The 16,919-nt window shown below is 38.6% G+C and overlaps 1 protein-coding gene across 1 annotated transcript; it reads left to right on the top strand.

Moving 5' to 3' along the window:
- The first annotated feature begins 933 nt into the window (after positions 1 to 933).
- Positions 934 to 8,880, top strand: LOC133992963 (T-cell-specific surface glycoprotein CD28-like). The gene is made up of 5 exons (XM_062431772.1): positions 934 to 1,054; positions 5,300 to 5,436; positions 7,630 to 7,768; positions 7,862 to 8,010; positions 8,200 to 8,880. The coding sequence occupies exons 1-5, from the start codon at positions 988 to 990 to the stop codon at positions 8,281 to 8,283; spliced, it is 576 nt and encodes a 191-aa protein (XP_062287756.1). The 5' UTR covers positions 934 to 987; the 3' UTR covers positions 8,284 to 8,880.
- The last annotated feature ends 8,039 nt before the right edge of the window (positions 8,881 to 16,919 follow it).

Raw genomic sequence — 16,919 nt, 5'->3', positions numbered from 1 at the left:
CACAAAGTAAGTGGATAATACTGCACAAAATCTGTCTGAACACACGCTACTCAACTCCCTCAAGAGAATAAACAAACACAACTGTTTGCAGTGAAAATCAAAGAGTCAGAGTGACCAATCAGACGTAGTGCTTATACAGTCAAAGGTTACCGATCAGTGTGTGGTCACCACAGGTGATATGTCTTAAAGAGTAATCCACAACAGCTGCCCCAATGGGGACAGTCTTGACATGATAGAGAACATACAGTCAAAACAAATACAAATGATGTTTAGTAACACCAAAAAATAAATTGCTCCTAAAATATTGGCATGAAAACAATGCTGTGGTGATTACCATCATTTCTGTCTCATCATTGTACTTTTTTATATTTTCTTTTTTATGGTGAGACATAAAACAACTTTTCATAGAAAAAGGCTCAGAATGCATCTCTGGAAAAAGTCAGACATGAGTTGTGGTGCTCGCCCACTTAAGCGTGGGTGATGCAGTGGTTTATAATCTTTCTCAACCCCTCTGTGTGTGTGTGTGTGTGTGTATGTTTATGTGTGTTTATGTTTATATGTGTCTTTGAGACTTTACTTGTATGTCTTGTGTATGTGCATGTGTATAAGCATGTTTGCATGCACGAGTGTATGTTTGTAAAAGTGTGTATAGAAATCTGTGTTAGTGTTTAAATGTGTGTGCGTACATGTTTGCAGGTTTTCTTGTTGTTTGTGCATGCGCATGTGTGAACATTGACATTGTATATGGTTTCACAGCTTCACACAGGAAGTGTTCCTGTCTGCTTCATGTCACACATTTCTCTTCAGCTTCTTTGTATTACCGAACAGACATGGTTTTTAGTTGCCACCAGTGTTACCACCAGGATTGTTGCAGTTAGGGTCTTGGCGATCCCCTTGCACCTGGCTTAATGTCAGGCTGTTCCTCAATACAGCTTAATACTGAACATTCAATTATTGACACTGATCAATCGTGGTCACAAGGACAAGATGAGAGTTGGGGTCCTCTGGATGGTGATGGTGTGTTTGAGTGACAGAAAGATCACAGCATGTTCAGGTAAGCTGAGTTAAATTAAGAATTAAACTTTGGCTGTGTTCGTCGAAGTGGCGGCTGAAACTGTCTAGACAGTGTTTCAGAACGACTGCGGGGATTTTTATGTGATCAAATACCTGGAATCAGATCTTGATGTGATAAATGGTAGATTCATGCATAATCTGTTTGATCATTTCTCAGCTCACCTCAGTTGTACAGAGTATTTTTCTTCACATCACAGTGCTCTAAGATCTGGATGTTGATCTCAGAGCACTTCAGGGATTTAAAAAAAATATTAGAAAGATATGGCAAAATTAAATTTAAATTAAACTGATATGTACTTAGACATTATTTAAACATGCGGAGAAAAATGTTTCTTTACATTCAAATAAATAAACATAGCAAACACTACATTATTACCATTTCACAATTATTCAATACGCATTAATATTATTACTAATACTAATACTAATATTAACAGTTGTGAAACCGACACTTTAACTGGGAAGGTACTTTTTACAACTTTGGAAAAAAGACAAAACATACTGACGGATGAAAAATGAAAGGAAAAACAACTACAGGTCCGAATGCTTGACCCCTACAGTGAGGGGGTCTGGTGGCTCTTTTATGCAGTGGGGAACATTTTGTTGGCATGGTCTGGGTTTAATTGTCCCCTTAGAGGGAAGGGTCACTGCAAATCAATACAAAGTTGTTCTGAGTGATCATCTTTATCCTATGATGAAACATTTCTATCCTAATGGAAGTGGTTTCCCTAACCCTAACCCTAACCCATAATGGCCCCATCCATAGGGCACAAGGGGTCACTGAATGGTTTGATGAATATGAAAATGATGTTAATCATATCCTGTGGCCTTCAAAGTGAGTAGATCTCAACCCAATTAAACACTGCGCAGCGAAGCTGTTATGGCACGACGTCGCGTTATGTATTTATATATATATATGTATAGGTGGATAGATAGATATACATAATTTAAATATAAAATCAATTATATTATAATTTTCTTGCTTTTTTGCAAGCTGTGAGAGATTCTTTTGTGTAGTGAATTTCCATAGTATCACATGTTGACTTGGGCTATACGGCATTCACGCAACACACTGATTAGAATGATATGCACTGTGGAATCAGTTTCACTTGCATTTATAATGACAACGTGTTATTTGGTATATTAACAACTTCCTACACTTCTCACACATTCATGAAGCAGAGTTGTTTCAGTTCTGCATCCATATAAACATTCACACATTCATAGGTTACAATGGAAACCTACCTTCATTCAGACAGACTTCAATGCGCAGACACTTTTTTGGAATGCTTACCAGATTTTCACCATGGATGAATAAAGAGAACAGCATTGGATGCAGGAACCTAGCAACACTCAAAAAATTAATCTGCTAATTTACAGATGTCTCATTCAGAGTGTAAGTCTATGGGAAAAAGTATTTTTGGGCTAAATAGGATCATATGGTGTTGTAAATGTTTAGCCACTATGTCAAATTGGCTCAGCACTCTTCATGTATCCAGTTCACTGTTGGCTACCTTTCAACTGATTGGACAAGTAAAAATATTGGGCCGATTTGCATTAATATTGGCTATATTGCTTTAAATATTGGCATTTGCGTTTTTTCCCCCCTCAATAATAACTTGTCCTCCATTCAAATGAATCACTCTTACCTCTAGTTACTATGATTTAGACTAAGAGGGCACTGAGTTCATTAGACTTGACACACACTGACTTGATAACTGATGACACAGAAAACCCAGCAACAAAAGCTTTGTACAGCTGTATCAGGTCATGTCTATTATATCTGTTTAATGTAACATTACCCAAAAGAGGTGGTGGATAAAATTTCTCTCTCACTTATATTACTAGAACAAAATACAGGAGCTACATCAGGACTGAATGCTTAATTTCTCCTCTTGCACGCACATCCAGCCACAGACTTTGAGGGGGAGGATCTCAGGGACCAAATTCCTTTCCAATATCACAGGGCAAATACAAACATGTCTGTTACCGTTAAGTAGGTTACAGTGTCAGTGAGGTTAAGTGTTTACTCTTTTAGATGCAGGTGTATTAGCAACCAAACTGTGTGTTTGTGTTGTTTCCAAAATATAATCAAACGAAACTGTAGAAAAAAGATAATACTTGAGCACTGACCCATTTAATTTTGTGGGTTTGTAGTTATCGTGATAACAATTCACACACCAAGTTAATTATGTTAATTGGATGAAACGAAAACTCATTTGGAAGAGAAAATGCAGGTAAATGGTACAAAACATGAACCCAAACTGTGTGAGGATTGATTATAGTTTATAATTGATTTGATACAGTTTTCTATTTTCTGTTTATACATACTTATTATAGTGTAAGTACAGGAGGTCAAAGTTCACAGTTTCCTGTGTAATGAGGGGTTACTGTTGATATTTCAGGAGATCGGTTTTGAGCTCAGTTTCACTTTAACATCGAAACAAAGTAGATTAGATAATGTGGCTGGAAACATACTTTTCTTGTCTCATCTTATAATGATAGATAATGAAGTGTTTTCCAAAGTCTGGAAATTAAATGAACATAAGCAGCATTAAGGACAATTGCAAGAGGTAAAAAGATGAGGATGCTTTGTTTAAACATGTAGTCTCATTGACATCGGGATCTCTTTTTCAAGAGAGACCTGTATACTAGAATAAACATACCATTTTTAAGCATAGACAGCTGTACGGATAACTCACAGACACATTTTCACACGAAGAAAAGCAATTGGACTTACTCAATGTTTTGCAGGTCATTCCATTTGTACTCAGTAAAGTATTTAAACCCACTTTTTCCAACTGCAGTGTGGAAGAAATTGGATACACAAAGTCAAGAGACTATAAGGTGTATGGTGAAGCAAGCATAATATCACCATAATCAAGTGCAGACTTAACCTTAAATTGTACGATTGTACAATGAAATTTGAATGCAGTGAGTGTCAGCTGATCTGATGCTCAGTGGAAGGTCGTTCAAGAGCCGAGGAGCCAGTACATCACAGGCTCAATCACATTTTGTTTTTAACTTGACCCAGAACCAAAGTGGCTGATTTGAGGGGCCTCAGATACTTAAGTGTAAGGAGTTCAGTTATATACTTCAATGCTATATCATGCAAAGCCTTGTATGTGATGCAAAGTACTTGAAAATCGGATTCTAAAGGACACAGAAAGCCATGGCAGTGAGGCCAAGCATATTGGGATGTATGACAAATGCTTTGTTTTGGTCAGCAGCTGCTGAATTTTGAACAATTTGGAGGTGCTCCATAGCTTGATTGTTCAAGCAAGTAAATAAAGCATTATAATAATCGTGGCAGGAGGATATTAAAGCATGTATAATTATATAAAAACAAAAATGATCGTAATTTGAAGATATTACTCAGTTGATAAAACTGGACTACTTTCTAGTTTCTTTATATGTTGCTCCAGGCTCAAGTCAAAGCCCAAGATAACACCTAGTTTTATTTTAGCTGACTTCATGTTAAGTGATTTTGCTGTGTTCCCATAACTTAAAGTGAGTAAAGTTTAGTGGCATTTATAGTGAGGTTGCAGACTTTAATCAACAGAGTACCCCTCCTCTCCCCATCCCTTTCCTAACTTATAAAAGAGCCTATGGTGGCTATGAAACTTGTGAAAAATGTAAAAAAAAATAAAAATGTAAAAGGCCCTCTCTAGAGTTTGGTTTGACTATTCTGGGCAACTGCTGAAACTGACTTCTGTGAAAGTGGACCTGCTCTCTGTGTAGATGTAATAGGCAGTGATTTTTGTTTTCATGGGATGACGCACCAATTAAACCATACTTATGAATATTATATTCTATTTCTGCCAAGTCTGTTCTGCTAGATGCCACTAAATTCCACAAACTGCACTTTTAAGTACTTTGAATGTCATAACTGATGTAAAAAAAGAAAATACTCTCACAACTGAGGGCGAAATGTTCTGTTAGTTTGAGTGGCCAGTGGCTAGCCCAGTTTGACTGTTTTCTTTAGTTTTGTCATCTTTGGGCAAAGCTAATAGTCGTAGAAATACACTCAGAACATTCAATCAAAGTGTAAGTGCAAGGTAAGTGAAGTTGTTACCTGAGAATACGTGCTTTATATGTGGTTTCTAATTGTGTTCAAGTGGGAAACAACCCCTACCACTGACACCTATGAATCGTTGCTCTGCACTGGCTGTTGATATGTTGCTAACCATATTGTAACCCTCTTGTATGTCTGTTTATCTAACAGTTAACACCACTCGCACAGTGTCAACAACACTCAGTAAAGTTTCTGTATCCTGTCCGCCAAACGATGACAACAACTCAGAGCTCAACTACCTGCTCCTTTTCAATGGCAAGTGCATCAGCCGAATACATCTGCCCACGGTTAGTCAGTGTGTGTGTGTGTGTGTGTGTGTGTGTGTGTGTGTGTGTGTGTGTGTGTGTGTGTGTGTGTGTGTGTGAGAGAGAGATTTTGTACTTTGCACTGTTTGTATTTATGACAACAGGTATGTGGTCTGTAGGTTTCAGTGGTTATGTTTTTTTAAATTCCGAGAAACACAAAAAGAAAAAATTATATTAATTTTTATTACAGTTTAATTTATATTGTTTTATAGTTGCATTATATGTCATAAGTCACCGGCAAAAAATAACATCACAGTAAGTATATTTTCAAAAGAGTGTCCAATTAGCTTCTTTTGCCTAGAAGACTTTACTCTATCTGACTAACAAGTAACAAGTAAGCCACATTATCTCACCTCTGCTGCAGGGTTGCACTGCATTGAAATGTTATGCAATCTGTGGTTTCTTTAAAAAACTGATTACACAACTAATGCTGTATTACACGTTGTTGTACATAACCATAACTAAGAACTTCACAGGTTGTGGACAGTGCATGAAGTGAGCGACCACTAGATGGCAGCGTGAACTAGGTTTTAAGCCAGGGTGTCAGTTGATTTCAAAGGACTAAAGTATGGCCGCACTGGCCTCAGTATGTTAATAGATATGTCTCTTGATCCCCTGACTGCACCCAACATTACTGCTAGGTGTGTTCTAGGGTGGGCTGTCGTACTTATGAACACACCCACCTGTGATGTAACATGGTGCTGTTTTGTCAAATGAAATCACGCCTGCACAGGTTGTGGAAAAAGTTTATTGTCACCACTAGTTGGCAGTGCAAGCAGCATTATTGGACAGGGTGCAGCAGCTCTTTAAAGAGAATATCTTATTTTTGCTGACCTCCAGAGTTGGAGGTCTGCATTTTGTTGCAGTTGAAGTTGACATGTACTCAGGATGTGATACATACACTCCACCACATATCTAGAACACTAAATTACATCACACTACACACCACAGCAGCAAGGTGAGAAAAACAACTTTATGCTGCTTGCCTTTTAAATCTAATAATGCTGTAGGTCTCAGCTGATGTTAAGTGCCCCAGGGCTGTGCACAAGGTGTCAAAGGTCCTGTCACAAAAGCACTTTTGGCTTGTCTCAAACCTGCCGAATCCCAGGAAAGTTAGGTAAGATTCCTACAGTGCTGAAAGGTTTCAAAACATTGTAGGAGCGTTAACATACAGGCTCTTTATAATGCTCCAAATTCAAATTCAAATTTTAAAAAATGTCTTTAAGAATGGCATTATTAATGTTATCCAGATAGGGGACTGTGGATATCTCTTCAACACAAGGACACACCCAACCACACACTGTGCTACCATTTTATTGCATTTTACAGCAAGTATTGGGCAGAAACAGACGAGTAAAATTAAATACAAGCCTTTTTGTCGACTACAGTCAATGGAACTCACTTATTAATCTTGATAAGCAAGAATGCAAGCAAGTTTGCTATGTCTACCAAGGCAATCTAAATCAGTTGAAACAGAGCTACTGCAGTGCCTCCCTCTTTATTTTGATTTTCACTTTGATTCACTTTATTTTTTAATTTAATTTTTGAAAGGGAATCGATAAAAGGGAAAAAATACAAAGACTTTGAGATGAGACACTCATGTCAGCCTTCATGTGATGAAAATACTGTAATATTCCACATTATGTATTTAAATCAAGTGATTCACAGTTTTTCTTTGAAAATTAAAGCACAAGATACCTCTCAAACTACCTCTCCTTGAGTGCACGTCTCATAAGCCTAACCCTAACCCATCTCATATAAATTGTGCATTACTCATAAAATCAGCCTAGATGAGAGTCAATCATCAGGCACAGCTGTCATAGGCAGCATACAACACATGATATTTGAGTACTCTTATTTTTCTAGTGTAATTATTATGTATAATCCATGTCTCATTCAGTGTGTTCTAATCCCCCTTTTCACTGTCAAGTTCAGGTCCAAATCCTTACTATTAAAACATCTTAACTTCTATGTTAACACTATTACTTAAAACTCTTAACCTTACAGTTTAATCCGGCATAGGCAGCAGCGGAGAGCCGGCTCTGTGACAGAACTGTGATATTATAAGACACTGCCTTTAATTCTAGTACCTGTATTACTTACAGTTTTAAATACTATATCAATTAATGTCTTGCAGTATAAAATGTGATAATTTCCCCATCTTCCTTTATGCAGGCGCGTGATTCAAAGGGCTCCTTCTCTGGTCAGTATGAAGTCATAGCCAACATCAGTGGAGTGTACATATGTAAGATGGAGGTTCTCTATCCTCCACCGTACAAAGAGTCCTGCCACTCCACTGAAGTAGTTGTGGCAGGTAAAACACAGAACCAAAATTGTATATATATATGATGATATTGCATATTTACAGTATGTAATGTGTATGAATTCTGTTCTGGTTGATTCATAGAAAAGCAGAAAACCAATGAAACCTCCACAGAAGTAAATCAGAACTGTCAAGTCAAGTCTTCACTCATACCAGAGGTGGTGTTGTGGGCAGGATGTGGTGCTCTATTGTTCTACAGCCTGACAATAACCTGCATCAGCATTGTTCTATGGGTGAGAATGAAAAGATAGATTGCTCTCATTTACTGTACATGACCTGAAATGTCCAGTCAGTTTAATCAAGTGAAGGAATCCAGCGAGTGTTTAAAGTAAACATGTATGTACAAAGAATGAACAATTCTTATTTTATTCATATGAAAATGATCTGTGATAATTTCTCTATCTGTGTGTCTTATATCTCAGAGGAAGCTGAAGAATGATGAAGAGGAGGAAAATGTGTATGTCAACACCAGACCTGGAGAGCCCAAGAAACCCTGCAAAGCCTGACAACAGCTTATATTATAATATACAGCAACATACAGACCTTTGAATGTATTTGAGAGTTGATCTACGTATATTACTAATATTGTAATTTTTTTATGTAAAAGCTGAAATCAAACTGCATGAAAGAAATAATGCATTACATATAGTTTTGCTGCAGAAAATATAGATGCAACACTTGTATTTAATATAATCAAATTATATTGACAAATTTATCAGTATGGTTAGAATGTTTTTTTTTCTTTTTTTTCAGATTTCACAAACAGACCTCACCTCATGTTTTCGGGTTGCAAACTGAAAAAAGCTGACAATATATGTGCTCACTGTTACTCATTACAACAAAATTATGTTTTCTGTCAGTATTTTTTTTTTTACATACAGTTGGAGTTAGACAGTGTGTGCTTGTTCAGCTGGGCAGGGATGTTCAAGATATTACATTGCTCAATTTGGTATTATTAGCAAAATGTTTGACTTATGATACTTAAATAAAAAAGTTTAACAGACTGTAGGGCTACTGAAATTATATTGCATGTAAATTGTACATTATATTCTAAATATTTTATTTTAAACATTCTTTAAACATTTTGTTTAGAAAAATACAAATCTTTATTGGAAAGTCTTCTTCTCTTTAGAAATACCTAACAGCTTAGAAACAACACTCCTATTTTCATTTTTACTGTGATCACTATCTGGATTAATTTTAGTTTAGATTTTTTTTCTTTTTGAGTAGTTTTGGGCTGGTGTACTACGAAACATGAGTAATTTTTCCTCATTCTTAGTCAAATTACAACTTGAAAAGTTCAGAAATGTCACATACGTCATGCAATTTAGTTTGAATTTGATGAAAATTATGTCAGTGTGGTAACACAGTCATAACTAAAAATACCTCCTTTCATACCCACACAGGAAACGAGCAGATGATCGTGATATGCTCCCCCCCCCCCTTTTTTAAAAATGTATTTATAGAAAAATGAAATAATTGAGGAGATACTTGGAGCAGTTTGCAGTATGTGTTGTGCATTCTCAGTGTTCCTGGGTTGGTCCCATTAGTTCCACCACTATTCAAGCAAGGCACAATGTGGAGAAGAAACTGAATGGATTATTTATGGAGAAATGTGGAATCAGCAGGTAGGTTTGGGACAAGCTAAAATAATGAGCATGTCCTTACCATGATCATCCCCTTTAGAAACAGACACAGACATATTAAATGGAGCAGGAGAGAGTTGTCTTTGAAGAAACTAAAGTTTACCTCCTCTAAGAACCATGAATTTCTAACACATGAATATACACTCACCGGCAACTTTATTAGATACACCTGTTCAACTGCTTGTTAACGCTTGTTGGGCATCTAATAAGCCAATCACATGGCAACAACTCAATGGATTTAGCCATGTAGACATGGTCAAGACAACCTGCTGAAGTTCAAACCGAGCATCAAAATGGGGAAGATAGGTGATTTAAGTGACTTTTGGCGCTTTTCCACTACACCGTTCCAGCACGACTCGCCTCGACTCGCCTCGGTTCTTTTTGCGTTTCCACTAGGGAAAGTACCTGGTACCTGGTCCTTTTTTAGTACCTGCTCTGGTGAGGTTCCAAGCGAGCCAAGCCAGTACTAAAATGTGACGTCGACACACTGCTGGCCGCTGATTGGTAGTTGTTGCTGGAAGAGTCATGAGCCATCCCACACAAGAATCAAACCCGGCATTTTTAAATACCGGCAGCAGCGTTACAACCATAGTTACAGCTATACGGCTCAATTTTCTTGCTTTGTGTGTGACAAAAAGCCAAATACAGCAGCAAGTACACCACTGCCTCAATGTCCTCCATTGTTTATGTGTTTTGTGTCGCGTATAAAACGAAGTCACAGCAGTTTCGCGGAGCCGTGTTATGACGACCCCGCCCACGTTGAGTAGGTACTTCTTTGTAATGGATAAGGAACCGTGCCGAGTCGAGGCAAGCCGAGGCGAGGCGAGTCGTGCTGAAACTGTGTAGTAGAAAAGCGCCATTTGAAAGTGGCATGGTTGTTGGTGCGCAACAATCTCTAGGGTTTACAGAGAATGGTACGAAAAAGAGAATATATCCAGCGCTCTGGGCAGAAATGCTTTGTTGATGCCAGAGGTCAGAGGAGAAAAAGGCCAAACTGGTTTGAGATGATAGAAAGGCAACAATAACTCAAACAATCACTTGTTATAACCAAGGCATGCAGAAGACCATCTTTAAACACACAATATATCGAACTTTGAAGCAGATGGGCTACAGCAGCAGAAGACCACACTGTGTACAACTCCTGTCAGCTAACTACAGGAAACTGGGTCTAGAATTCACATGGGTCAGAATTTGGTGGAATATGAAAGCATGGATCCATCCTGCCTTGTATCAATGGTTCAGACTGCTGGCGGTGGTGTCATGGTGTGGGGGATATTTTCTTTGGGCCCCTTAATACCAATTGAACATTGTTTAAACGCCACAGCCTACTTGAGTATTGTTGCTGACCATGTCCATCCCTTTATGACCCCAGCGTACCAATCTTCTGATGGTTATTTCCAGCAGGATAATGTGTCATGTAACAAGGCTTAAATCATCTCAAACTGGTTTCTTGAACAGGATGTTATGTTCACTGTACTCAAATGGCCTCCACAGTCACCAGATCTCAATCCAATAAAGCACCGTTGGAATATGGTGGAACAGGAGATTCGCCTCATGGATGTGCAGCCAAACATCTGCAGCAATTGCGTGATGCGATCATGTCAATATGGACCAAAATCTCTGAGATATGTTTCCAGCACCTTGTTGAATCTATGCCATGAAGAATTAAGGCAGTTCTGAAGGCAAAAGGGGATCCAACCCTGTACTAGCAAGGTGCACCTAATAAAGTGGCCGGTGAGTTGGATATCACCCCAAATATTATTACACACTTCAAATATGCTGTCAACCAGATGACAACATGATTGTTTCTAGAAGCAACAAAAATGTACTTTTCATGTGTAATGAAAGGTCTGTTTTAACAATATATCAATATATGTAACATCACAATTATCACTCAACTCTGCAGCTCCCCTTAGCTTTATGGAGCTTTCTAGTGAGTTTTAACTTACTGTTTAGCTGTCCGGCCTAAAATGCTCCTCTTCTGGTTCAATCTTACCACTTTCAAAGCATTGTTTTCAGCCACATCAGGCAGCTGTTTTTAGAGAAAAGGCTCTAAAAAACCCACTCTTCACTACCTGCTGAACACCAAGCAGACTGACTGAATAATGATGTATTATATTTAATGGCGCCTTTCATAGCATTCAAGGACACCTTACAAGACACATATAACACAACAATTTAAATCAGGTAAAAAAGATGTGGAAGTTAAGTTAAATAAATAAATATGAATATGACTACATAGTGCAATAGTACAATAAATAAACAAGAATGTTATTGCATAGGTAGTGTGAGACAGGGTATGCCACTCGGAATAAGTGCATTTTCAGGAGAGATTTAAAGGTGGAGACAATGTCAGAGGTGCAAATGTCTGGTGGGAGAGAGTTCCAAAGGCGGGGGGCAGATCGGTTGAAAGCTCTTGACCCCATGGCAGTTAAGTTGGCAGATGGGGCAAAGAGCTGGTTGGCAGAGGAGGATAAGAGAGTTCGGGAAGGTGTGTAGATGTGAATAAGTTCAGAGAGATATGATGGTGCCAGGTTGTGAGGATCTTGAAAGTGAGGAGTAGAATCTTAAAGTCAATGCAGGATTTGATAGGGAGCCAATGAAGTTGCTGCAGGGTCACGAGTGATGTGTTTAATAGAGGGAGTTCTGGTTATGATACGAGCGGCTGTGTTCTAGACCAGTTGGAGTTTATGAAGACATTTCTGAGGAAGGCCAAAGAGGAAAGAGTTACAATAGTCCAGACAGGATGTAATCAGGGTGTATACAAGGATAGCGGTGCAGGTTGGTGTAAGTGAGGGACGGAGACGATTGATGTTGCGTAAATGGAAGTACGCATACCGAGTAATTGAGTAATTATTGATGTGTGCTTCAAAGGATGATGTGCTGTCCAGGATGACGCCCAGGCTCTTTACCTAAGGGGCTGGAGGAACAGTGGAATTGTTGATGGACATGGAGAAAGAGTTGAGTGTTGCTAAGGTGGATCTGGTACCAATGAGGAGGACCTCAGTTTTGTCGCTGTTGAGTTTAAGAAAGTTGAGTGAGAACCATGATTTAATTTCCAGTAAGCAGTCGGATAGAGCTGTGGGTGGCAGAGTGGAAGTAGGCTTAGTGGAAAGATAGAGCTGGGTATCGTCTGCGTAACGGTGGAATTGAATATGAAATTTCCTGAGAATGTGACCAAGAGGCAGAAGATAAATAATGAACAGAAGGGGGCCAAGGACAGAGCCCTGGGGAAACCTACTGGAGACTGGAGAGGAGGTGGATCTCAGGTTCTTGAGTTGAAAAAACTGTGTGCGACCAGAGAGATATGATCTGAACCAAGCCCGAGGGATGTCAATGATTCCAATGGAGGGTAGCTGTTGAGGAATGCGACCTCTGATGCTGATGTTTATCTCATTGACCACTGCAGGGCTTCGGTCAGGACATCAGTAGAGTTTAGACTGTTTACTGTAGAACTGTACAGGTACAACAATGCATTCTGGGTTTATCGTCAGTGACTGCTGCACCGCTGCAAACATGTCAAGTGGAGAACGTGAGGAAAGGAAAAGGAACTGCATAATAAAACACCCACTTCAAAATAAAAGCATGAATACATAAATGTCCTTGGACTTGAAGAATTCTTAACACTAGCCTGACCAGGAGGATGTCATGAGAAACGTTGTCGAAGGCTGCGCTCAGGTCGAGTAGATCCAGAATGGAGAGTAGTCCAGAGTAAGATGCCATCAGGAGGTCACTGGTGATTTTCACTAGGGCTGTCTCAGTGCTGTGGAGGGGATGGAAACCAGATTGAAATTGTTCATAGAGATTGTTGTCAGACAGATGGGTGGTTACCTGAGCTGCAACAGTTCTTTCTAGTATTTTGGAAAGAAATGGCAAGTTTGAGATAGGACAAAAGTTGTTCAAATCATTCGGATCTGACCCAGGTTTTTTGAGTGTTGGAGTTACTGCAGTAGTCTTTAGTGATGATGGAACAACACCAGAAGTCATGAGGAATGAAATATGTCAGTTATTAAAGAGGACAGGGCAGATAGGCAGACTTTTACCAGGTGGGTAGGTAGGGGGTCTAACTGGCAGGTGGATAATTTGGCTTTATGGAAGAGTCCAGTTATTTCAGAGACTCTGAGGAGATGGTAGACATCAAAAGCAAGCTTAAAGAGAGTGAATATTGGACTTACATTCACCAGGTTGACAAAAATATGACTCCAAAAAAATGTAAATGGTGTTCCATAACTGCTGAAAGTGGAAATAAGCAACTGTTTACTAACAGGTTCAACATATGCAAAGTGTGTGAAGTCATGTAGTTGTAATAATTCATGCACATAGTAGTCATTGTAAAAAAAATAAAATGACATTTCATTGCAGTGAGGATGGATCTCAAAGTAATAAATAAGTAAAAAAATAAGCAAAAAAGTAAAAGTAGTGGTGCATGTTTTACATGTCCTGTATCGTCTGCCTGAGGGCAGAAGGTCAAACAGATGGTGGGCAGGGATGAGTCTTTCAAAATATTTGTTGCTTTCTGGAGGCAGCGGGAGGTGAAGATGTCTTCCAAAGCAGGTACGTGTGTGTTGGTTATTGTCTGTGCAGTTTTAATTACTCTCTGCAGGGCCTTTTTGTCAGCTGCAGAGCTGCTGCTGTACCACACCAGGATGTTGTAGGTCAGAACACTCAATGGAACAGCAATAGAAGGACACAAGCAGATGTTGTGACAGATTGACCTTCTTGAGAGCTCTCAGAAAGTGTAGTCACTGCTGTGCCTTCCTGATCAGGCAGTTGGTGTTGTGCTTCCATGTGAGGTCCTCCGAGATATGTGTGTCCAGGAACTTGAATGTTAAATTTCCACCCCCCACCCCCCATTAATCACCAGAGGCTGGTGATCCTCCTTCTTCCTCCTAAAGTCAACAATGAGTTCTGTGGTTTTCTTGGTGTTTGGTGTTATTGACTCTGTGTTTAATAATTTACCAATCTATTGTGTAGAAAGCAGAGGTAATAACTAGGTGGGGTTAAATCCTCCTTCCCAAGCACCATATCTGAACATGATCTGATCATCTGAACAAGGTTAATCAGTTAATGTTTGGTCATATGTAGGCAACTAAAACATGATTCAAGTCAAAGTCAAGTCAAAAATCATGTTTGTGGATAAAAGAAACTGGATGCAAACTGCAGCCTCCAGTGTCAAATGACTAACCATTCACCTTGATCAGCTCTTAACAGGTTTATGCGAACACACAGGGTCACTTGTCAGGAGAGCATAAACTTCTGTTGATTTTAGTGTTTGAATTAAATATGAATGAGATGATGTTTCTTTCTAGTGAGGACATCACTTTCTTACTGGATAAAGACTTCTTAATGCCACTGAGTATGTCTTTGTAATGCTTGCTTGAACAAATAATTGGATAGTGAGAAATATATTAGAGTGATGACATTCATTATGAAGAGGCTGGAAAATCATTCATTTTACTTTCTTGCAAAAAATATGCAACATTTCTTCTTTCTGAGTCACTAAATTACAGTTTCACAACCTTTTATGAGCTCATTTTCAGTTATCACACTGATCAAATTGTCAAGTGAATATGAGTTTGACATACTTTGCGATGGAAATGTTGGGTGTATCTGGCTCTACAACCAGGCTACTTGATGGATTATAACATTTTGTATGGACATTCATGGCCCTCAGAGGATGAATTCTACTGTGATCCTCTGACTTTTACTTTAGTATCACCATTAGGTAAAAATTCCAGGTTGTCCTGTAAGTTGGGTTATTACCCACAATCTCTAATGACTTGTTCATCATCCTCAGCTGCGTTTGTGCTAATTACCACATGTTAACATGCTAACCTAAGATCATCTCGTTAGCTTGCTAGCTATGACTGCTACTCTCATTCACAAGTTATAATAATAGCTGTAATTATGGTTTATGTAACTGTTATGTCACTTTGAGTGTACAACTCTTTTTGAGTGTGCTGTGTGAGTTTCATCTTCTTCACACAGATTAGATCAACAAAACAATTGCATTAGCAGAAAGCAGAGAGATTAGATTTGCGGTTTTATTGGAGATAGATTGCACTGAAACAAGATTCATGCACTGCAGTTCCCCCGACACTAACCGTCAACTCCTTTTTACATTTTGCATTTCATACTAAACCATACTGAAACAATGACACAAGCAAAAAATAAACCACTGCTTTCCGGGTGACTGAAGACTGTAGTGCTGACTGTTACTTCAGTAAGAATGGGGCTTAAACCCTACAGAATGTTTCCAGGCAAAACATAGATTGTGACGTCAGGTGGAGACCAAAACTCATAACATCAGCACTTTCAGTGTCATCTTTTTGAAAACACATTGACAGAATTAGCTGTTTTCCACTGCAAAGTGTTTTGGGTTTAAGTTATATGCATTGAAGACGTAACTGCAAATATGATTTTAATATTCCAAAGAAGAAAAAACGGTTGAAGTCGCTCGCAATATTCCATCAGAGTCACATGTGAAATATTTGCACTGATTACATCATCCAGTCCATTTCAAAACACAGATACATATCATATACTGTATATTACAAATTATAGGATAGCATTTTTAATTTTTAATAGGACAATCTTTTCAAATTAAAAATGTGCATAGAAATAGAGGCTGTGTCTTTCAATTAAGCGTTTCACTTTAGTGCAGTTAACTGCTTTCCCTGTATATGGGCTAAACCTCATGAATTTGTTGTGAGTCTACTGTTACCATTTTGTATTAATGATATTTCAATTTACCATGTTACAGATCTAAAAATCTATCAGGTCCCTGTTTCTGAACCTTGAGGGGTGCTTGACCTTCATAAAGTCACTGGTTCCAGTATCTGCCCTTGACTCTCACCCTGTCAAATGAAGGCGAATGAAAGCCTCTGAAGAAGACCATCAATCTACCATGCTGATGTCCTTGATGTAAAATCTGTTAGAGGCACAAAAGTTAACCCACCATCACTTCACATCAGATGTAAAAAAAAAAAAGAAAAGAAAAAAAAGAGAACATTTATTTGCTTTCTCTTAAATCCTTTATATTTCCAGTAAATAAAAATGATGAAATGTTTTATTTTTTATTTCATGCACCATTAATCACCTTTTAACCCTCACCTACCTTTAAGTGATGCACCGGTAGTTGTAAAAAATTATGTTTTTCACTTTCCTCTTGAAGGCAGACCTAAACCAGCAGCTAGGAACAAACAAGAATGAAAGTTTTTATGCGGAGGTGGGTGAACACAATTTATTGTGGTAATGATCAGACATGTTAGAGGACAAGGACAGCACTATCACCAATTACCAAGTGCAATATGTTAAATATTGATGGGCCTCACTTTATTTTTCCTCTCTGTGGCACCTCATACCTTCACGAAGGGCATCCACGATCGGAACTGACGTCCGTTTTTGTAAACTTCCCTTGCCATCCATCCCCAAACGTTCTCAATGGGATTTAGATCAGGGGAACACGCAGGATGGTCCAAAAGAGCAACATTAGT

Source organism: Scomber scombrus, chromosome 13 (assembly GCF_963691925.1).
Source record: "Scomber scombrus chromosome 13, fScoSco1.1, whole genome shotgun sequence".
NCBI classification, from domain to species: domain Eukaryota; kingdom Metazoa; phylum Chordata; class Actinopteri; order Scombriformes; family Scombridae; genus Scomber; species Scomber scombrus.
This window is presented reverse-complemented; position numbering and strand designations above follow the sequence as displayed.